Raw genomic sequence first — 21485 nt, 5'->3', positions numbered from 1 at the left:
TATTGAACTTCTACAAAATACGCATAATCTGGACTATTGCACATTATTTTTCACTTCATAAATTGAACTTAATATTAAAATCAGAAAATAAAACAGCTCTTAAAAAACGCACAGAATTTACAAACCTTAGCTTAGCCCTAGTGGGAATACCCCAATTCGAAAGAGCTTTTTGGTATATTTACAATATCAAAAACGACACAAGCGGTATATAGATGAAAGCCGGATGGTTTAACTTTCCGATAGTCGCACGGTCACACTCTTTGAAAGTGAATAGAATAAGCGTGAATAAAGCGAGAAAAGCAAGCGCAAAACGTGAGACTGTGTGCGTTCGCCGTCTCTTCGCACCGAAGTGGATTAATTCCGTGGATGGAGTGGCACAATAAACACAACAACTGGAACGCGTTTTGTCGTTTTGTTTTCCGCTTTTCCAGCAGCCGTGTGCCAATTCACTTCGCACATTCTTCGCAGCCGGATATTGTGGAGGCAATGGAAAGCGCAAGCATGTGTGCATGTGTGTCGCTGGGATAACGGCGAAAAAGGCGAAAGAGGAGCTGTGAAACGGCAACAAAAGCAAATAACTTGAGCTGGGATCTAAAATCGGATCTCAAGTTTGAGGACAAAGAACGAGTGAGAACGTGAGAGAGAGAGACGAGGAAAAAGCTACTCACACACGCATACGAATAACCGCTTCGCACGCTCTCCCGTGTAAAACCAATACAACAACAAAAAACAAAAACAACATGCAATATTTGCAAAGTAGTTAAATAATTCTGCCCTGTCTGCGCTTTATTTCCTTCTTCATTTCGGTTCTCCTCGTTTTTGACTTTTTGTTGTATATTTTCAACAAGTTTCTGTTTCTCGCTTTTTCCCCCCACACACACACACCCACCCACACAAACAAACAAACAGTTCTTTTTTCGTTACTACTTCCGAACAACAACACACGGTACACGAACACCGACCACCAATACCAATACGAAAACAACGTCTCGTGTGACGTGCGAGCGCAGAAAGTGTCGTCTTTAGATTTTGTTTGTGCACTTTTCGCCATTTCCTTTTGTATTCCGTCGAGTGAGGAACAGCGGAAGCCAGGGAGCGCAAGAGTGGCCGAGAAGCACCTGCGAAATAGCGGCACGAGATCGCCAGAAAAGCAGAAAATCGCAAGAAGCAAAAGCGACCGGCTCACCACTTCCACACGCAAATACCCAGAGCCCCCCATCACACACACACACACATCCAACACTTGTTGCAGCGGACGAGGAGAAGGGGCGCCAGAGCGATAAGAGAAGAGGGGACGAGGAGCAGGAGGAGAACAAGTGCCTAAGAAGACAACAACGCGCATCTGCTATCAGCGAATACCACTGCAAACGTAAGAACGGGGATAAGCAATGGGGTGGAACAGACCTGAATGATACCCTGCAAGCAATACGTTGTTAGTGCCCCAAAAAGTAAACATATATGTAATATCTATATATGTTTACATATATGTAAACTATGGGGAATGCGGGGATTACACATCTAGATACAACAGTATAAAAATGCATTGATAGTAGCTTAAAATGTTTACAAGTACTTAAAAGTATAATGAATTTCCTTTGTGGGTCTTAGTAGACTATTCAAATCTCATAAAGATTGCATTAATAATGTGTTTGCATATAATTCCCTACTAAGTATAGAGTAATTGTTGGGGAGTGTGGAGTATTCAGGCGTAAAAGTGGAACATCGTTAGTAAGAGATTTAGATAATTTATTTAAGAGTTTCGGTTTTAGTATGCCAAGAAAATTGACTTATATTGCAGCTAAGTATCTTTGCAAACTTTAACACAATTGGATAATTTGAAGTAAATGTGGCTCTTTTCCAGTGTCTAGTTATTGGTGCTATAAATTCGCGTCTATGAAGATAACGCTTAATACTATATATAGTTGATATAGTGCCATTAAACACATGTTCTAGGATCTCTGCGGTTATCCCATCTAGCTTGTTTCGAATGCTCTCCCCACCGAATTTAACGGTCTGCTAATCTGGTCCGTTTGGGTTTCTAAACGTTTTCCGATTATAAGCACAACACCGATCAATCAATATGTTAGCAACGTGTTGATATCGCTGCCCAGTCTCGTTTCCTTCTCGTCAGGTGTAAAATGTAGTGCCATACAATAGTACCAGTAATACCATTGACGAGGAACGGAATCGGAAAACGAGTCCGGCATGCTATCCACGGAGAAAGACCGGCTGATAAGTGATAAGCCGGACGGACAGGCAGTGCAATTCGCCGATGGGCCCACAATCTCGCATCTGATAAGGTCGGAATCACGATTTTCATGTGCCGCACATTTAAATTAAACGCGTCAAGCTATAAAATGATATATGAAGAGCTTTGCAAGCTATCAGCGATTGTTATTTTCGAACGTGCACATAAGGGGGTAAATTATTGAGGGGATCAGGCAGGTTAAACTTATGGCCATCGAATGTGACTGTTCTTATTTCGGGTGTTCCACTTTCCAGATGGTCAAGGAGAAGCCCAACTCGACTCGCATCTACGACAAGGATGGATTCAGACGCCGAGCTGCTTGTATTTGCGTGAAATCGGAGAATGAGGCGGAGGTGAGTAACAATTCGTAGGCTTGTTTATCTAATTTGAAGTCCAGATACTTTTGGCTTCGCAGGTTACAAATTATTTCGCAATTCAAAGAAATAGCATTAGGATTTTCCCAGAAAGTAACTAACAAAATATTTACTTGTACCCAGGTACTCTTGGTAACCTCATCTCGTCGCCCGGAGTTGTGGATCGTTCCAGGAGGCGGCGTTGAACCAGAAGAGGAGTCATCGGTGACAGCCGTACGCGAAGTGCTCGAGGAAGCCGGCGTGGTTGGCGATCTGGGTCGTTGTCTCGGTGTCTTTGAGGTAAGTTCAAAGTGAGCTATATTCCATTCAAACTGATTCTAATCTGTGTGCCGCCGTTTAGAACAATGACCACATGCATCGCACCGAGGTGTTCGTGATGAACGTCACTCAGGAACTGGACGAGTGGGAGGATTCGCGGAGCATCGGTCGCAAGCGCCAGTGGTTCACCATCGATGATGCACTCTCGCAGCTGGCGCTGCACAAGCCGACTCAGCAGCACTATCTGATGCAGCTGCAGCACTCGAAGACGCTGGACAACACGAATCGCGTGGTGAACGCCACGCATCCGCCCAAGTTGACCAATGCCGCCACCCCAGCCGCATCGCCCACTACGGCATAAAGACATCAGGATGCAGGATCCGGATCGCAGGAAGCAGTAACCACACATGCACACCACACTTAACCGCGAGACTAACACTAACCCCAAAACTAAACCCATACCGAGAACCAACCATACACATTTTGACATTTTGGAAATTAACAAATAGACAGGCAGTCTTCTAGATTATGTTGGTTAAGCGACACTTATGTTACCCCGCATCCCCCACATAGCCCCATTTGCGTTTAAGTTTAAGTCAAGGCGTTCATTTATGTCTTTAGTAAGTGTATCGGAACTAAATTTATATGTTTACTCCAGAGCGAGTGGAGAGGAGGTGAAGAAAACAAAAACGCTACTCGATCAATGCTAAGCGATAACTTATATTATTCGAGATCTATAACACGACGCAGAAGTAGACGGAAACCACATGTAATAATTTTTGAGCGAATAGCACTTTTTGCAAACACGAAATGAAACTTAAAAAAAAAACTAAAACTAGTTGGACTAAACAACAAAATCCAGAATAGCGATATCTATTAGATTTTTCTACTCTTTTTTATAATTTACTCAAAAGGCGTCTTAATTGATTAATGTAACAAGCAAACCAATTGGAATCGGCTTTAGCAAGCGCAAAAGGAGATCTTAATTAACTATGCTAAGCGGCCTAAATAAAACGAAAACTATTTAAGCGATGACTAACGAATCGATTTCGTTTCAAATCACCCACAGTCAAGGACAATTTTTCAAAAAAAAAAAAAAAAAAAATAGATCAGAAAGAAATGAAACCTAAGACTCGACTTGCGACGAACTAGACAAATGACGGAAACTAAATCATTAGAAAACCTAAATATATTAAACAACAGTTGCCTATGCAAGAATATAAAACCCACTGCAGGGGAAATTTAAGGATAAACGTTAACTTATTGTAAAAAAAAAAATGCGAGAATTTAGAGGAGCCAGCAAACAACATATTATGAACTAATTCAACTACTAAGATATGTGCACGTTGTACTTTTCAGAAGCATAAATAAATAAAAGAACAATTGCGATTATAATATTAACACAGCTAGGAACGAAGAAGAGGAGCATGTTTTCAATGTGATTTAAGAGATACAAGATACATACGAGTTAAACAATTTGATGTGACATTTTTTCGATGATTTTTTGGCACTTGAAAAGCGCGCAACAAAACGAAATTTTAATTCAAGCTCAATGGAAGCAAAGTCTGGCAGTTGAATCTATGATTTGATCGATCTATCAATTGTACTTTAGTTGCAAACTAAAGCCGACAAACGAACTTTTATCGGAACGCTAAATTATATCACAAATTGTTGCAATTAAACGATGATTTACAACCAATAAAGAAGAAAACAGAACACAGCGTGAGTTGTTTGCTTTTAAAAATTAATGTTTCACTATGTTTTCTATATACTTGCAGCTTAAGGATCTTCAAACAAAAGGTGGTTCTCTTAAATTTAATTTATTTTGTATAATAATTTTGCTACATTAAATCTATTTTCTGTTTTTAAGGACTACTTCTTCAGCTGAATCCTCTGGAATGGATGCGCCTCGATGTAGGCCAAAGCCTTGAGGATGTAATCTGGAATGGGAGGCGGCGTGGGCAGATGAGCACCAGTCGGACGGTATCCGTTCTCGTCGGCAGTGTACTGCAGCTGGATGGGTGTTCCATCGGGAGCAGCGTAGCTCACGGATCCCGTTGCTTGAACTCCACCCACTCCACTCTCCTGGGCATCGATGCCGTTGGAGGTTCCGTATTCCCAGCTGTATGAGCCATCCGGCTTGATCTCGTTGCGGTATTTGGTGGTCTCTGCCTGTGATTCGTCTGCAGCTCGGATGGCGGCCACCAGGAACAGGGAAATGATTAGCGCCTTGATGCCGGAAAAGATACACCAATTAGATATGCTATTATCGCTTTTAACGCATCGGACTTACGGTCTTGATCATTTTGGTGCTGGATTTGCTGCAGTTGCTACTGATTACTGATTACTGATCTCCAAGTTCGGCGACAGATCGTTTTATACTCCCAACGATCACTGACCTACACCTACACCATCGCCGAACAGGTGACTCTTCGCCATTTCGAATTATTAATTTAATTCGCGCATCTGAAAATATGAATTTGACCGCGTTTTTACGAGCTTAGTAGTTGTCATCTGTTGTTTGTTTTTACTACGGCTTTACGACCCAGGTGCTCTATAACCCAGGCAACTTATGAGTAAAGGCCTCTCCTTATCTGCGCCTTAGAAATCGCAGATCAACGATCTCGATTTACAGACGCTGCCACACAATGCCTCTTTTCTTATCTAATCTTGACTTATATTCATAATAAATAAATAAATCGTAAGTCGAACATGGAGTTGCTAGATATATTTCAGCGAATATGGCACACTCTTTTTGAGTCAAATTAATGTATAATTAAAACAAGGGTATATGATTTAAGAAGTGATACATATTTTAAAAGGAAAAGTTGATTGTACTAGGAATTAATTTTATTTCAATTTAAAAATGTATCATTTTAAAGGATTTAATTAAACTAAAAATGTATAAAAATAGTTTGATTATAAGTAAATGTTACTCGCATTTCAGTGATCACCAAAGCCAGTTACCAAGTCAACCTACCGCCTTCTGAATAGTTAGAGTATCCGATATGGAGGCGCCAAAATACTATACGCTCTGTCACTCGATTAGCGGCTTTTGTTGTTAATGATATGCAAATGAAATGTGAATGCGGGCAAATGCCGGCAGCGCAGTTTGCGTTTGGATCTGAGACGAACTTGAAACTCAAACAAAACACCAAGTGTCATCGTAAATTTCTAACGACTGCTGCCGATTTGAGATAGTTTAGCTTGCATTTAAATAAGTTTAAAAACGTTTGACATTTTGATATTATCCAAAAAGTATACTATTGAATATGAATTTTTATTAGCACAAACTATGGGTGTCAATGTGGCGATGTGCGGCAACTAAGCAAAAAACAATTCGTATGTTAATAATATAACAGCTTATAAATCACTCCAACAAATACTACTAAGTTTTATACCCGATAATCGTAGAATAAGTGGATACACTAGATTCGATGAAACATTTTTAACAGGATGAAGGATGTGCGGATGCCACTATCCAAGTCGATCTGCCAGTGTCCGTACGTCTATCTGTCCGTCCGTATGAACTTTGAGATCTCAGGAACTATGAAACCTACAAGTTTATTTGCTTACAAACTTCAAAAAAATGTCACGCCCACTAATTTTTAAAATTTTTTTAATATTTTGATTTCATCAAAAGGTATCTAGTCGTCTATGAACTCTACTGTTTCGTCCATCATATCCTTGGACCTATAATGCTAAAGAATTGGGATATATTTTTTTGATATATCCCACGGTTTAACTTATGAATTCTGATCTTGGCCCTAAACAACGAAAATTTGACTTTCAAGATTGTTTTCTTTACATCTTCGTCGTTTATTTCATTTCTACATTAACATTTTTACGATTTGTAATAAAGCGCTTCATATGAATGTTGTCACATTTGACTCCCGATTCTGCTTAATGGGTGCGGATGTACTCCAAGCTCTTAAGGATGGCATCTGGGATTGGGGGAGGAGTGGGCAAGAGATCTCCCTCGGGCAGGTAGCCGTTCTCGCCGGCCACGTACGAGATCTTGACGAGCTGACCCTCGGGCGAGGTCCAGGAGAATTCTCCGATGGCTTCGTTTCGCAAACTTCCGGCCTCCGCGGCGGAAATGCCGTTGCTGGTCTCGTAGTGGTATTTGTAGTCGCCCTCGGGCTGGAAGTCGGAGTCGAACTTGACGATGGTGGCATCAGCATTCGGGTTGTAGGTGGCGGCACCGTAGGCGCAGGCCAGGACGGCGGAGGCGACGAGCATCTAGAAGACAAGGTTATTATTGCAATTTGGGTTTTGATGACATATGTTCTATGGATACGGATACGGATACGGATATTTTTATCGTTAATATAAACTATATATTATATTGGTTAATATTTTGATATCCTTAAACATTTTAGTGGCACTAATTGTTTTATTCCACAGCTTTCTTATAATTATTGTGTATTAATATTTATTTTTAATATTTTAGGATATCTTTAACAGGGGTATAGTTATCCTTGCGATATACTTACGTAGCGGATCATCTTAGCTGATTTGGAGGAGTTCGTGTGTCTGCGACTAAGAGACGACTCTGAATGATGACTCTGTGGCTGATCGGCAATGTTTTGTAGGTATTCTCGATGCGAAACCCGATCCACCCAAACAACTTTTACGGCAGACGCCAGGAAACTCATATGAATGACAATGGCCAAACTGGACCATCTTAAATAGTTAAAAATGGCCACATACGAACTTAAGTCTGGCTCTTAACTCTTGCATAAATATTCATCGGGCAAGATAGTTATGTTTAACATTAAATTAAGCATATATTAAAAAAGTCATATTCAAATATATTTTTATAGTATCTAATAAGTTTTTAATTAGGAATTAACATCTATTAATTGAATAAATTCAACAAACCATCCTTATAAAATATTGATTGATTTCACACAAATATGGTATAAAATATCAAAGATAAGATAATCAAATCGTTATCATTTTGAAATGGGCAGATTAGTTAAAGTGATTAAAAAAAAAGATTAATGAGCTGAACCCATAATTCTACTGATATTCTTTTTTTCAGTAAGCAATTGTTTTTAATTAGTTAATTAAAATATATTAGTTCATTTTAAAGGCCATGAAAATAAACAGTTTAACATCATTCGCAAAAAGGGTGCATATTTAAATAAGTGGGGTCAAATAGATGGTATTGGTCGAATCATATACTACAGATCGCTTTTGCAACTTTCCTATAATTTCAAGGACTTGATAGCTGAATTCTGTTTGATACTGGATGGCAAGTATGTGGTTTACCTAAAGGTTTTAATTTGGTTCTTAAAATCTAACATAAAATTGACAGTATTTTCCCACTATAAAACAAATAGGAAGGTAAAGTAAGAATATCCTTTAAAAGAGGATTTTAACAAGAAAATTTAAAAAAATTAAAATATAAAGTACAATATATATAAGTTTGCTGCGTTACCCCGTAGAATATTAAACCATATTTCATATATTAAGCACCTATTATTCTTGTCCATCTTAATAGTTTGAAATAGTTTAAACAAACATAGATTTATGTAATTTGTTTCTTCTTTATTTTAAAACATTTTTTAAATCGTAATAAAGCTCTTTTGAAATGTTATCACATAAGACTTCCACTCCCGCTTAACCGATGAGCCTCTTCAGGGCGGGCCTGCGGTACTCCTGCTCGACGTACTGGGGATGGGTGCGGATGTACTCCAAGCTCTTAAGGATGGCAGCTGGGATTGGGGGTGGAGTGGGCAGGAGTGCTCCCTGGGGCTGGTAGCCGTTCTCATCGGCCACATAGGAGATCTGGACGAGCTCACCCTCGGGAGAGTACCAGGAGAATCCTCCGGTGGCGTGGTTTCCTCCAATTCCGGACTCCTGGGCGGCGATTCCGTTGCTGGTCTCGTACTGGTAGTTGTAGTTGCCCTCGGGCTGGATGTCGGAGCCGATCTTGGTGATGTAGGCACCAGCTTCCTGGTTGTAGGTGGCGGCACCGTAGGCGCAGGCCAGGACGGCGGAAGCGACGAGCATCTAGAAGACAAGGATATTATAGCAATTTGGGTTTTGATGACACATAATGTAGTTGAAATTCCCAATGTCTTGAAAGGTCAAGTCTATCCATGGTATCTATAAGTCCGGTAGCTTTTTTCTATTTAACTGATTTTTTATAGCTGTATTCCACTGCTTTTATATAATTTTTGTGTGTTAATATTTATTTTTAATATTTTAGGATATCTTTAACAAGTTTTTTGTCACTAAGTGTTGTTTTCCACTGCGTTTTAATAGTTATCCTTGCGATATACTTACGTAGCGGAACATCTTAGCTGATTTGGAGGAGTTCGTGTGTCTGCGACTAAGAGACGACTCTGAATGATGACTCTGTGGCTGATCGGCAATGTTTTATAGGTATTCTCGATGCGAAACCCGATCCACCCAAACAACTTTTACGGCAGACGGCAGGAAACTCATATGAATGACAATGGCCAAACTGAGATTGACCAAACTGGAGCGGCTTAAAAAGGTAAAGAGCCACATACGCACATAAGTTTGGCTCTTAACTTTTGCGTAAGTATTTATCGGGCAAGATAGTTATATTTATCATAAAATTATGCATATATAAAAAAAGTCATATTCGCATATATTTTTATATTATCTAATAAGTTTTTAATTAGGAATTACCATCTAATTATTAATTAAATTCAGAAATCCATCCTTATAAAGTATTATACGATTGATTTCACACAATTATGGTACAAAATATCCAAGATAAGATAATCAAATCGTTATCATTTTGAAATGAGCATATTAGTTAAAGAGATTAAAAAGGCAGGTTAATCAGATAAACCCATAATGCTACTGATATTATCCCAAATTTTTTCAGAAAACAATTGTTTTTAATAAGTTAATTAAAATATATTTGTTCATTTTAAAGGCCATAAAAATAAACAGTTCAACCTCATTCGAAATAAGGGTGCATTTTATTGAAATAACAAATAACAAATAGTTGGTATTGGTCGGAATAAGTACTATAATTTCAAGGACTTGATAGCTGATTTCTGTTTGATACTGGATGGCAAGTATTTGGTTTGCCTAAAGGTTTTAATTTGGTTCTTAAGATCTAACATAGAATTGCCAGTATTTTCCCACTATAAAACAAATAGGAAGGTAAAGTAAGCATATCCTTGAAAAAATAATTTTAACAAGAAAATTTGATAAAATTTAAATATATAAAAGTGCAATATAAATAAGTTTGCTACGTGACCTCGCTGTATCTTAAACCATATTTCATATATTAAGCACCTATTATTCTTGTCCATCTTAATAGTTTGAAATAGTTTAAACAAACATAGATTTATGTAATTTGTTTCTTCTTTATTTTAAAACATTTTTTAAATCGTAATAAAGCTCTTTTGAAATGTTATCACATAAGACTTCCACTCCCGCTTAACCGATGAGCCTCTTCAGGGCGGGCCTGCGGTACTCCTGCTCGACGTACTGGGGATGGGTGCGGATGTACTCCAGGCTCTTAAGGATGGCAGCTGGGATTGGGGGAGGTGTGGGCAGGAGAGCTCCCTGGGGCTGGTAGCCGTTCTCGTCGGCAACGTACGAGATCTGGACGAGCTCACCCTCGGGAGAGTACCAGGAGAATCCTCCGGTGGCGTGGTTTCCTCCAATTCCGGACTCCTGGGCGGCGATTCCGTTGCTGGTCTCGTACTGGTAGTTGTAGTTGCCCTCGGGCTGGATGTCGGAGACGATCTTGGTGATGTAGGCACCAGCTTCCTGGTTGTAAGTGGCGGCACCGAAGGCGCAGGCCAGGACGGCGGAGGCGACGAGCAGCTATAAAGGCAGATGGATCCCAGTTAGTTACAAATTGAACATAGACATTTTTGGATTCAGTCCATAGGAAATATTTCAAGAAGTTTAAAATATCTTAAAGAATTCTAAACACATCTCGTTGTAATAAATATCCTTTTGACTTACGTAGCGGAACATCTTTGATGGCTTGGAGTGCGTTTGTCTAAACTGAGAGACGACTCTGAATGGTGACTATTCTGCAGACTGCTTAGGTTTTTATACCAATTCTCGACTTGAAACCAGATCCACCGAAACAACTTTTACGCTCTGCTGCAGGAAACGCATCTGAATAACAATAAAATCGAATAGCCAAAATTGGCCAAACTGGAGCACTAAGAGTGACCTAAGAGCCAAAGAGCTACGAACAAGTTCAAAAATCCACTCTTTTAGTTTTCAATCAAGCCAAGATGTGATGCACATTCATACAACTAAGGTGAATAAATAAGACAAGTAATCGAAATTAATTATGAAAATATTATACATACAACTATGGCCTTTTCAAACATTAATATTTAATAAATGCAGAGTTTTCAAATACTTCAAAGCTTCATTTAAAAAATAACAAAATATTTTTTAAAAGGTTACCAATGTTATTTGTATGTTAACTAAGTTTATTTAGTGAGTCCTTAAATTTCTTTAAACATAATTTTTTAAAGTATACCAATTTCGTTGTAAAAATTCCTTTTTAGGCACCTTATTTCTAGATTGTCGCACATCGGTCCTACCAGCTTGACCGCTGCTGTGCGTGTGGGCACTGCAAAGAGCAAAAGTTAATACGATCCCCATGTGGCAATGTCAATGTCGCAGCCACATAGGTCTGCTTGGAGGTTCGAGATCCGCACACTCCAGTTTCTGGTTCCAAATTCAGTTTCAGGCGGCGCACCCAAAAATTGTATTAATTAAATGCATTTAAAACACCGACCAGTCTCGATACAATTTTAGCATAATTTATGGTTTTACTCCGGTCTGCTCAATGGTTAACTTTTCCAGTTCGATTCGTCAAACCTTTTCTTGGGCTCTACGCGCGTGTAAAGTCCGTCTGAGGTGCTGAAATGTGTGCGTTTAACAAATTGGGCCATTAAAGTGAGTTAATGCCTAATTGGTACACAAGTGAGATATCAAACTGGATTAACCCGTTGCCAGGCGCGCCTAATCCGCGTTATCCAAAATCCAAAGACTACAAAACGTATCGTGTCACCAGCGGCACCTTTAATGATTTTTCAGAATATTAGCTCATATTCTAGCACAGTGGTTCGCAACCAGTTCCCAGGTCAATAGAAAGCTTAAAAAAGTAATATGCAATACTTTATGCAATATGCAAACCAGTCCTTAAAGTAGCGATTAGTAGAATTAGATACAGATAGATAGATACAGATAGATTAAGTATGGGTATTATATGACTTACAACAGCTTTGAAACTAGTTTTTCATTCTTTTAGTGACCTTTTAGATAGTGTTTTAAATACTATAAAAATAATTTAAAAATTTGCCTTAAATACTAATATTATTAAATATTAAACATGTAAAACAAATGGTTCCTTATTTTAAACTTGATGCTAAAAAATCCTTTATAAGCACTTATATCATATTTGAGGCCTTATAATCTTTTGATACTTTAATGACTGCTTTCTGCCCACTGTGCTGATAGGTTTTCGATGTGCCAATGAAATTATTCAACCTGGGGGGCATGGCCTTGGGCAGATATCCATCCGATGAGAACACGTCGCTCGTAAAACTAAACTTTATGACACGCCAAGAGTGAAATAGTCCGTCTGGGCGGATCGATAGGAAGTGCTTGTGTTGCGTTTAATACAAAGTTGGATTTGTGGGTTTCGGTGACATGGTAACGTGCCGAAGACATTCAAAAGATTTATTGATTTGTGCCGATTTTTTGGGCATAGTCTCGTGTTAATTCTGAGAACAGATCGAACATTGATTACGTATTTAGCACCCTTGGATTTGCTGTCGTCACGAAGTTAGTCGGGGCATCCCCTCTGAACTTTATTCCCATAATTATGCATAGTGCCGAGATACGATTATGATTATTAATTTAATGCCACTTATTAATGCCTTTTAAAGTGTGGCTATAAGGTGATTGGCTCTCTTAAAGCCTAGTCTTTACTGTCACTGAATCAACCTTGTCGAAGTTTTCGCATAAATTTAAATAAATCATACTAAAATAGATTTAAGTCGCTCAAATTACTCGAATGTTGTAAGTCGTTTTAAGGGCGATATAGCCAAGTTTGGACTAGATGCCCAATGTAGAAATAAATCCCAAAAGATAGTACCGACATAAAAAGAGTAAGGTCGATTCGAGATGCCCAAAATGATGACATTTGATATATTTGAGTGACTACTTATTAACAATTATCTTTTGTACTCTGATCGATATTCAAAAACTGCAGCATTCGTTCGGTCAGCAACATTTTAAGCATAAACTAGTTCCAAGTATTATATTATTTTTAGTCGATTTATTCGGTTTTCTCGTTTCTTTTTTCATTAATAAACAAATTGGCATCGCTTTGAGATGCGCGTCAATGGCTTCGGCGGCTTCAATAATTCACACCGATTTTGGGCTATAGATATGTATAATTTCGTATATAATCTCTCAGGTTTCGATTCAGTTTTATGCAGATCAGGCGTCAATATTGGTGCAAGTTTTGTCAACCATGCCGAAAAGAATTTATAATTTATTTTTCCCATGCCAATCTGAACATAAAGAGAATCGTATTTCTAATGACAACTGAATGTTTTTCATTTTTAAGCACAGGCGAAATATACACTATTTTAAATTAAATTGAAATATTACAAAATATTATATATTACCAATCGTTCGAATAAATGTAAATGAGCAAAACTTATAAGATTAATTTTCATTTTGATTTATTTCACTTACTCACATTTAAGGAACTTACTTTATAATACATACGTTTATAAATAATACATTTATGTTATAAATAATACATTTAATGCCTAGGTCAAAGCAAACACAACCCGCTTATTTCGAGGCAAATAATTTTATTCAAGCTGCTTTGAAAGGTTGTCATGTGTCCAAACATTAAGACTTCATTATTAGTGTATTAAATTGAATGCAAATTAATTGGGCTGAACTCGTGTGCATATTAATTGGACTAAAACTGAAACTGAAACTGAAACTGATACATATATTGCCAAATATGTCATATTGACTTTTAGCATTTTCCCATAACCTGTTGGCCTTCCGGGATGTCATAGAGCGGGTAATATTTAAATGGCTTTTAGCAGCGAGTTGCGAGATTATTAATGTAGTTTTCCAAAAATTAACTGGCTCTTAATTTATAGGACTCCTAATTTGAAGATGACTTTTAGCACCTTGCACAATGTTGTTTGCTTGAGAACCAATATTATTTCTTATTTGAATAATAATAATAATAAGAATAGTAATGATTATAGGTTCGTATCGAAATAAAACCGAACTTCCTAAAGAATTTGAGGAAGTTAAGAGGCAGGCTCCTGGATTTTTGTCAGTAGTGATTTTATTTCAAATAAAATTTTAAGTCAACACGAAATTTTGACCAAGCTTAATTTCTCAAGAGGTTGATGAACACACCCAGAAACGTAAAAAGTAATGTAAGCGAAATGTTTAATAAATATAAGTATTTAAAAATTCAAAAATTTTCCTAATGAAGCTTGTCATTTTATATATAATGATTTACTTTATTTATGGAATAAGTTTTGGGAATTTATTTTTTTTTTCCTTTTAAATTTTAGCGGTAATCAGATAGTCTTGCTAAGTAGCGCCAGAGGGCGCTCTTCGCGAACAGCTGTGACTCTGCTTCTTTCTTGTCGTTCACCCGCACGCGTGTTTGTATCCATCTCGCTCGCACTCGCCTAGCTCGAAACGAGGCGAATTTTATCATTTAATTTTATTTTGACCAAATTACGAGAGCTGCGCAGAAAATGCTGGCCCACAGGATGCAGCTTTGGAGGACAACGAACGCGGCAATGGCCATGAGTTCCGCAGCCGGCCGTTTCACCCCACAGGTGAGTGAAGATCATTGAAAAAGAGCCGGCGACCTGTGACATAACCTGCAAGTTGGCCAATGTTTGTGTTCGAAAATGTACCCAAATTTCAATGAAAACTCTGTTTTCCAGGCAACTCCGGGCGGCAGGAGAGATCTCCATCTCCAAAGGATTACCAGGGGCAGCAGTCTGCCCTTAGCGGCCCCCGGAAACTGGTCTAATCTCGGCCAGCTTCGTTTCGCCAGCGGTGGAGCAACTGCGGCGGGAGTTTCAGCCACCAAAGGCGAGGAGTTCATGCAGGCTGTGCCGAAGACGGAACTAGTGGATTTGCCGGACATACCCGCCGCTCCAGTGCCCCCACCCACCGATGGTCTGAATGTAATGGATGTGATGAATGCCGCTGGCGAACCCTCCTTCGCCTCCATTGGCTTGGGCGGCTGGTCGCCGGTGGGCATGGTACAGAACTGCATGGAATTCTTGCACTGCACGTGGGAAATTCCCTGGTGGGGCACCATCGCCATTGGAACGCTCGCAGTGCGAACCATAATCTTTCCATTGGTCATCTTGGCCCAGAGGAACTCTGCCAAGATGAACAACAATATGCCGCAGATGCAGATGCTGCAGCTGAAAATGACCGAGGCCAGGCAGTCGGGAAATGCCATTGAATCCGCTCGTTATGCCCAGGAAATGATGCTCTTCATGCGGGAGAAGGGCGTCAATCCGCTCAAGAACATGGTAGTTCCCTTGGCCCAGGCACCGCTCTTCATTAGCTTCTTCATGGGACTGCGACAGATGGCCAACGCCCCAGTGGAATCGATGCGGGATGGAGGACTCTTCTGGTTCACGGATCTCACAATGGCGGATCCATACTACCTGCTGCCCTTGATCACCAGTGCCACGTTGTACCTGACCATTGAGATCGGAACGGATTCGGCACGCTTATCGGCTGCCAACATGAACACCATGAAATATGTGCTCAGAGCACTGCCCATTGTGATCTTCCCGTTCACGATGAACTTCCCCGCTGCCATTTTGACCTACTGGGCCTGCAGTAACTTTATATCGTTGGGACAGGTTGCGGTGCTGAGGATTCCCTCTGTGAGGGAGTACTTTAAGATCGAAAAGATGTTGACCCATGCGCCTAGTGCACTGCCACCCAAGAAGGGATTCGTCGGCGGAATGAAGGAGTGTAAGTAACAGCGATTTTCTCACTTCATCTTATAGCTCGTTCGATTTTCAACCTTTCTTTTCCAGCCTGGGACAACATGAAGATCTCGAAAGAAATCGAGGAGCGACAGCGCCTGGACGAGATCCGATTCGCCAAGGCCGGCAAGGGTCCGCTGGTCAAGACGTACAAGTTCGATCCCACGAAGGTGGCAAAACCCATCTCCGCGGAGCCGCACATGCGGCTAAAGGAGCCGCCGAACAAGCAGGGATAGTTCCTCGCATCCTGTAATCGCCGCTGAGCGCTGTGTCTTGTTACGTTAATTTAACCACTTAGTCTATAGTCCTTCATCATCCGATCGTTTTGCTGCTAAAATATAATTTGTAAATGTACAGAGGCAAACTTTTTGCTGATGAAACCTGATTTGAGAAGTTGGAGACAAAGTTTTGGTAGATGTAATCGCTGTAAAATAAACTCGTCATGGAAGATACGAATGTATATATGAATACATGACCAGTCATAAATTAAATCGGTGAGTGTTTTCAGTTCAGATAAGATACGGTCTTGAATGACAATCAAATATACAATTAATTGCGAATAGCTAACACATTGTTATTACTATAACAAATATGGAAATGCTCTTCAAATACTATTAGCCTCAGTTTAAATGCTGTACAATCATTGAGTTAGACTAAAAAATCAAAAACCATCAATCAATCGATGCCGGGGTGGATTTTCAAGTTGCTGACCTCGATTACTAGCTATTAGTTAGCATAGGCTCAGATAATAAATAAAAGATTTAATAGCAATTGTAATAACCAGAGAAGTAGAAGTGGTATTTACCTCTTAAATGGATTCGCAAAGCATTTACATGTTTTTAATAGCAAACCATAAACAATAAAGGTTGGATAGTTTAAAAACCATTTTGGATTATTTATCTATCCAAACAAATCTAGTCATAGACATAAAAACAATGATATTTCCTAACCATACGTGGAAAGCAATCTTGAAATAGAAAATAATTTAGTTTCTCTGACAGACAATTAGATTTGAGCAAAAGGTTATTACTACAACTTAACTAGCTGAGCAAGAGGAGAACCTAATAAATTTACGATATATGGCCAATGTCCATGTTATTGCTACCTATTAATAACAATCAATTAAAATAAATAAACATTACCATATCTCAAAAATTAAAGTCGCTCCAAATTTCGGAAAGGTGAAGCAGGCACAAACTTCTTTTAAACCAATAATATTATTACTAAACCAACATAATTGTATTTATACATATATCCAAAACGAGGATAAAATCATGTAGTTAACCCTTGGCGGCGATGCACTGGTTGATCACCTCGGCGAGGTGTTTGTTCTCCAGAGCGGCGGCCACTCGTTCCTTGTCCGCCAGCTGCTTGTTCACCGCCAGCTCGGAGGCGTGCGTGCCGGGCGTTATTTCCACGGTGACCTTGAAGCGGGGTGGCAGCGAGCGGAGCAACTTCACCCGGATGGAGAGGCCAATCAAAGTGGCCATCGAGCAATGGGGAATCGTCGGGGTGAAGCTGATGTGCACGGAATTCTGGCCATCGTTTATCCGGATGAGGTCCTCCTGCACCACATGCAGCTCCTCCAGGGTCAAGGGATGTTCCGGGTCATTTATATTTCTGATGAGATCTGGGAAATACGATTTATAATATATATTCCTCAGCTATCTTCTTTGATCTCACCAAAAATCTCTCGTTTGTCAAATGGATCGGGCACGTTTTCGTCTTCTTCGTTGGCGGTTAATACCCTTTCCTTGATCCTGTCGTAGACATTGGGATTGATGTTCTCGATTTCCGTGGGCATTTTGTATTGTTCTTTCTTGAAAACCCTTTATTTACACGTTTTTTTGGTGAACAAACTGAAACAATAAGTTTTATCTTTCAGTGTGTCCGCACTTTTCAAACTATTAGATGCAAAATAACACCACATTCAGTTTATGGTGTGCACACACTTTTTGGGCGCCAAATTTATTTGAATTTGAAATTGATCTCATTTTGTTAATTTTATTAACCAGAACATTTAATTAGTATACATTTATGCGCACCTCACACTATTAAAGCTAGTTAGTGATGTTTAATGCAATCTTTTTTAATTAATGGCAGTAGCTTTTTTTAGGTTGGAATTATTTGAATACAAATTCAGGAAATTCAGAGCAATTACTAGATCAATCAAATCACAACGTACATTTCCAGGAAAACATCGTACAATTGATATGTTTACCTGTCATCTTACGTAAAGGGCGTAATTACAGACGCCTCGCGATCCATATTTATGTGCTCTTCAAATTAGCTGCGGGAATACTTAACTTTAGTTAGCCAAGCTTAACTTTTTTGCGAGCCAGTGCTAAATGGCCAGCAGATGTGGATGAGGATGAGTCCGTACTTGGCGCTGCTGACTAAGCCTTGAGCCCATTTCGCCGGCCAAACCCGCTTTTATTTTCCATATTTTTATTCCATTTTGCCGCTTTTACGAGAAGCAGCGATGCCGAGAAGCCGGCGCACTTGACGCCGATTTCCTCGGGTTATAATTAGCCAGACTTATCAATATCAACGTAGAAAAGCAGATTTACATTGTGAACGGGTTTCCGCGCACTTGGCGTGCATCTATTCGCAATTAGCACCGAATTACAAACTGGTTAACAGCCGCTGCCAACGGAGTGGAGAAGCTTCCGATCGCCCAGTTGGGTTTATAAAATGGGTCGCCACTTGGCTCAGATCAGCAGTTTGGTTCACATCTCCAAGCGTTCAGCATGAAGTCGGTTGTAAGTCTTTAAGATCACCCAGGAAAAGTGAAAATGCTATCGAAGTTTTCCATACAAACTATTGTAATTGGCTAATTGTGTGCCATAAATTTAAACTTTTGAATGATGATATTCAACAATCTAAAATACGTTTTAATGTATATGTTTTTCACATTTTCTTAGATTATTCTCTTAGCTCTGGTGGCTTTCTGCCACGCAGCACCTTTGGATGTTAAGGAGTCTACCTCTGGGGAGCTCTCCAGGCCCAGTCCCATCAGTCCCGATGTGCTCGTTGATCCCAAGCCCACCGAAAAGGTAGTCTTGCTGAAGGATGCTCCCGTCCTGAATCGCCAGAGGCGTAATGAACCCAAGAAACCCGACAGCGTGAAGGCCCACGAACAGCTGCATCACTCACAGCCGGACGTTCCTGAACATCATGAGCAAAAGCCATCACCGGTTGGGCCACATGACCACAAGCACAAGAGGGAAGCTCACCACGAGGAGGGTCACCATGGTGACGATGCGGTGCCCCAGAAGGAGGAAGTGAAGCAGGCCCCCGAAGCACATGAAGCCAAAAAGGAAAAGCGAGAGGCTCACCACGAGGAGGGCCACCATGGTGACGATGCAGCTCCCCATAAGGAGGAAGTGAAGCAGGCTCCCGAAGCACATGAAGACAAGAAGGAAAAGAGGGAAGTTCACCACGAGGAGGGCCACAAGGCTGAGGCGGGTGATCGTCCTCAGGTGGAGGATCTTTCGCTGCCCCATGCCCTGCCCGCTGTGGCTCACACCGCCGAGCTGCCCAAGAAGCAGGAAAAGCGCGAGACTGTGGAGAAACCCGACAGCGTGAAGGCCCATGAGTCGCTCCAGCACAATCCCCAGCGATCCGAGGAGCTCCACAAGGCCATCGAATCTCTGGCCGGCGGAAAGGCGCCGGAACAGCGTCACCAGCGCGATATTCCTGTGCCCACGCAAACCAAAGCCACCACCACCGATCTCCCATCCACCACCAAGTCGGAGCTGGGAAGCACCACTCCGTCCATCCACAATCTCCACATCCCCCATCCCATTCCCGTGGCCGAGCTCTTCGAGAAGAACAAGCACGCGGATAAGTCCACTTCCAGTTCCGAGGAAAGCAAGGAGAAAGCTAAGGCCTAGGCTTCCCATGTCAAAAGGCGCTAATGCGACCATCACGAGATTTGTAGTCAGCGAAACGAACTAAAATAAACACAAATATTTACATGCTTATATAAAAAGACTGGGTGTTAATTATTTAATAAATATTTAGGTGAATGTCTATAAAAAAAGCACTAAATACAATAGGCAAACTAAAAAGTGGTATCTATAGCATTTCATTTGATAAAATTTCCAAAAATATATGAAGCTTTAAATTGTACTTGTATATTTGTTAATAATACTTCACACTACATGTTTTGCACACTTTGGTTATAATAAATTTAAGAACATTGTACCGATTTTAAGCGCCTTCAAGCGCACTAAATTTTTATGCGTTAAAGTAGCTTCCTGGTAACAAAATTAATTTATGTTCTAGACAAATTGTTATTATAGTAAAGCTGTAATGCAGTATTTTTACAATTTTTCCACGTTATATTTAACAATTCAAATGCGAGACTCCACGGACTTCCCCGTATAAATTCGAGCAACTTAACTACGCGCTTCTCGTAAAAAAAAACATTGAATATTTGCGTAAGCACCTATTCGCTAATTATTCACTCAATATTTATGGCATCCACGTAGCTAACTGCTATTTTATTCACTACTCTAATGTAAGTAATCAGTAATATAAATATAAACAGCCAGACTTAATGTAACAATAAACAACTTATTGTTTGCCTCGGTTTTTTCCATTCCATCTGTAATTTTTCGCTATAATTATAATCACAATTATAACAAGTAGGTGCTTAAGTGTAATTACGAAGCTGAATTTATATGTCTTTCTCTTAATTTGATAGTTATTGCATATTCAAAAAGCATTAAAAATGCCTCATTTAAAAACAAAATACAAATTAAGTTGCATTTACAAAGTTTATAAAATTAACTTTATGTTTGTACATCTGCAAATATCCTCAACTAGGTTGTTCTAACTAGGTTTCTTCTAATTATTCCCTATGTGTTTAGTCATTTGGCTACGTTGTTATCCTCCTCCGACTTCCCGAAGTAATCGTCGGATTTGTAGATCTCCACAGGCTGATATTCCTCCTCGACGAGATTGGATCGCGGCAATGAGCTGAATGTGCTGGAATCGCTGGCACCTAACTTAGCCTTCAGGGGCTTCAGGAGAAGTCCCTTGAGGCTGTAGTCTGTGACATGCAGCTCCTCCTCTGCTATATCCACAGATCTTTCCACTTCGGACAAATTGGCACTAACTACACCCACAAATTGCTCCAGTCCATCGATTCTAGTCTTTAGTTGCTCGAAACTGTCTGCGAAACCCAGGATGGCGCACACATTGTTGGCCATCATGCCATTGGATTCCGCACGCACCTAAAAGTCAATAAACTGTTAGTAAAAACACTAACTTTAAAGACAACAACTAACCGAAGCCAGCAAAGTCTCAAATTCATCCAATCTGGCCAGCATATCCTCGATATTCGTGCACAGTGGATTTATCTCCTTCTCCAGATCGGCGCTCTGCAGTATCTTGGCATAGTCCCGTGATACATTCTCAATATTCGATTGCATATTTCAGGCGTTCTTTTAATTAGCTGAATATTTGTAAATATAAGCAACAATTGTTTTCTCTTTCGACCAGTGTTACCATATTTGAGGAGGGTAAAACCCCAATCAGTTAAAGTGT

General features: G+C 40.0%; 9 protein-coding genes across 11 annotated transcripts; 3 read left to right on the top strand and 6 right to left on the bottom strand.

Annotated features, from left to right (window-relative positions):
• The first annotated feature begins 214 nt into the window (after positions 1-214).
• LOC6739632 (diphosphoinositol polyphosphate phosphohydrolase 1) lies at positions 215-3923 on the top strand. Its single transcript, XM_016174308.3, has 4 exons — positions 215-1369; positions 2503-2601; positions 2746-2901; positions 2963-3923. The coding sequence occupies exons 2-4, from the start codon at positions 2503-2505 to the stop codon at positions 3239-3241; spliced, it is 534 nt and encodes a 177-aa protein (XP_016031377.1). The 5' UTR covers positions 215-1369; the 3' UTR covers positions 3242-3923.
• A 223-nt stretch (positions 3924-4146) lies between these two features.
• Positions 4147-6103, bottom strand: LOC27207701 (endocuticle structural glycoprotein SgAbd-8). The gene is made up of 3 exons (XM_016183383.3): positions 5861-6103; positions 5174-5346; positions 4147-5109 (listed from the first exon to the last, which is right to left on the bottom strand). Exons 2-3 carry the CDS (start codon positions 5183-5185, stop codon positions 4753-4755), a joined length of 369 nt encoding a protein of 122 aa, XP_016031376.1. The 5' UTR covers positions 5186-5346; positions 5861-6103; the 3' UTR covers positions 4147-4752.
• Positions 6104-6675: 572 nt separating this feature from the next.
• On the bottom strand, positions 6676-10914 carry LOC6737583 (pupal cuticle protein Edg-78E). 2 transcript variants are annotated; one of them, XM_039293083.1, is made up of 2 exons: positions 10852-10914; positions 6676-7122 (listed from the first exon to the last, which is right to left on the bottom strand). In XM_039293083.1, the coding sequence occupies exons 1-2, from the start codon at positions 10861-10863 to the stop codon at positions 6784-6786; spliced, it is 351 nt and encodes a 116-aa protein (XP_039149017.1). In that variant the 5' UTR covers positions 10864-10914; the 3' UTR covers positions 6676-6783. The 2 variants fall into 2 exon arrangements, with proteins under 2 accessions (XP_039149017.1, XP_002084416.3); XM_002084380.3 differs by lacking the exon at positions 10852-10914 and adding an exon at positions 7377-7484.
• LOC120284202 (larval cuticle protein 4) lies at positions 8416-9284 on the bottom strand. Its single transcript, XM_002084379.4, has 2 exons — positions 9178-9284; positions 8416-8901 (listed from the first exon to the last, which is right to left on the bottom strand). Exons 1-2 carry the CDS (start codon positions 9187-9189, stop codon positions 8509-8511), a joined length of 405 nt encoding a protein of 134 aa, XP_002084415.1. The 5' UTR covers positions 9190-9284; the 3' UTR covers positions 8416-8508.
• Positions 10222-10943, bottom strand: LOC120284704 (larval cuticle protein 4-like). Its single transcript, XM_039293084.2, has 2 exons — positions 10852-10943; positions 10222-10707 (listed from the first exon to the last, which is right to left on the bottom strand). Exons 1-2 carry the CDS (start codon positions 10861-10863, stop codon positions 10315-10317), a joined length of 405 nt encoding a protein of 134 aa, XP_039149018.1. The 5' UTR covers positions 10864-10943; the 3' UTR covers positions 10222-10314.
• A 3240-nt stretch (positions 10944-14183) lies between these two features.
• Positions 14184-16420, top strand: LOC6737580 (mitochondrial inner membrane protein OXA1L). Of its 2 annotated transcripts, none has more exons than XM_016169794.3 (4): positions 14184-14333; positions 14475-14747; positions 14859-15915; positions 15981-16420. In XM_016169794.3, the coding sequence occupies exons 2-4, from the start codon at positions 14664-14666 to the stop codon at positions 16163-16165; spliced, it is 1326 nt and encodes a 441-aa protein (XP_016031373.1). In that variant the 5' UTR covers positions 14184-14333; positions 14475-14663; the 3' UTR covers positions 16166-16420. The 2 variants fall into 2 exon arrangements, with proteins under 2 accessions (XP_016031373.1, XP_044778954.1); XM_044923019.1 differs by having other exon boundaries at positions 14220-14328.
• A 680-nt stretch (positions 16421-17100) lies between these two features.
• LOC6737579 (MIP18 family protein galla-2) lies at positions 17101-17850 on the bottom strand. The gene is made up of 2 exons (XM_002084376.3): positions 17613-17850; positions 17101-17559 (listed from the first exon to the last, which is right to left on the bottom strand). The coding sequence occupies exons 1-2, from the start codon at positions 17731-17733 to the stop codon at positions 17210-17212; spliced, it is 471 nt and encodes a 156-aa protein (XP_002084412.1). The 5' UTR covers positions 17734-17850; the 3' UTR covers positions 17101-17209.
• Positions 17851-18552: 702 nt separating this feature from the next.
• Positions 18553-19923, top strand: LOC27208214 (nucleolar protein 58). The gene is made up of 2 exons (XM_016183825.3): positions 18553-18691; positions 18854-19923. Exons 1-2 carry the CDS (start codon positions 18680-18682, stop codon positions 19823-19825), a joined length of 984 nt encoding a protein of 327 aa, XP_016031372.1. The 5' UTR covers positions 18553-18679; the 3' UTR covers positions 19826-19923.
• A 771-nt stretch (positions 19924-20694) lies between these two features.
• Positions 20695-21482, bottom strand: LOC6739630 (biogenesis of lysosome-related organelles complex 1 subunit 4). The gene is made up of 2 exons (XM_016174359.3): positions 21227-21482; positions 20695-21172 (listed from the first exon to the last, which is right to left on the bottom strand). The coding sequence occupies exons 1-2, from the start codon at positions 21368-21370 to the stop codon at positions 20807-20809; spliced, it is 510 nt and encodes a 169-aa protein (XP_016031371.1). The 5' UTR covers positions 21371-21482; the 3' UTR covers positions 20695-20806.
• Between the last annotated feature and the right edge of the window lie 3 nt (positions 21483-21485).

This window comes from Drosophila simulans, chromosome 3L (genome assembly GCF_016746395.2).
Source record: "Drosophila simulans strain w501 chromosome 3L, Prin_Dsim_3.1, whole genome shotgun sequence".
Taxonomy (NCBI): Eukaryota; Metazoa; Arthropoda; class Insecta; order Diptera; family Drosophilidae; genus Drosophila; species Drosophila simulans.
This window is presented reverse-complemented; position numbering and strand designations above follow the sequence as displayed.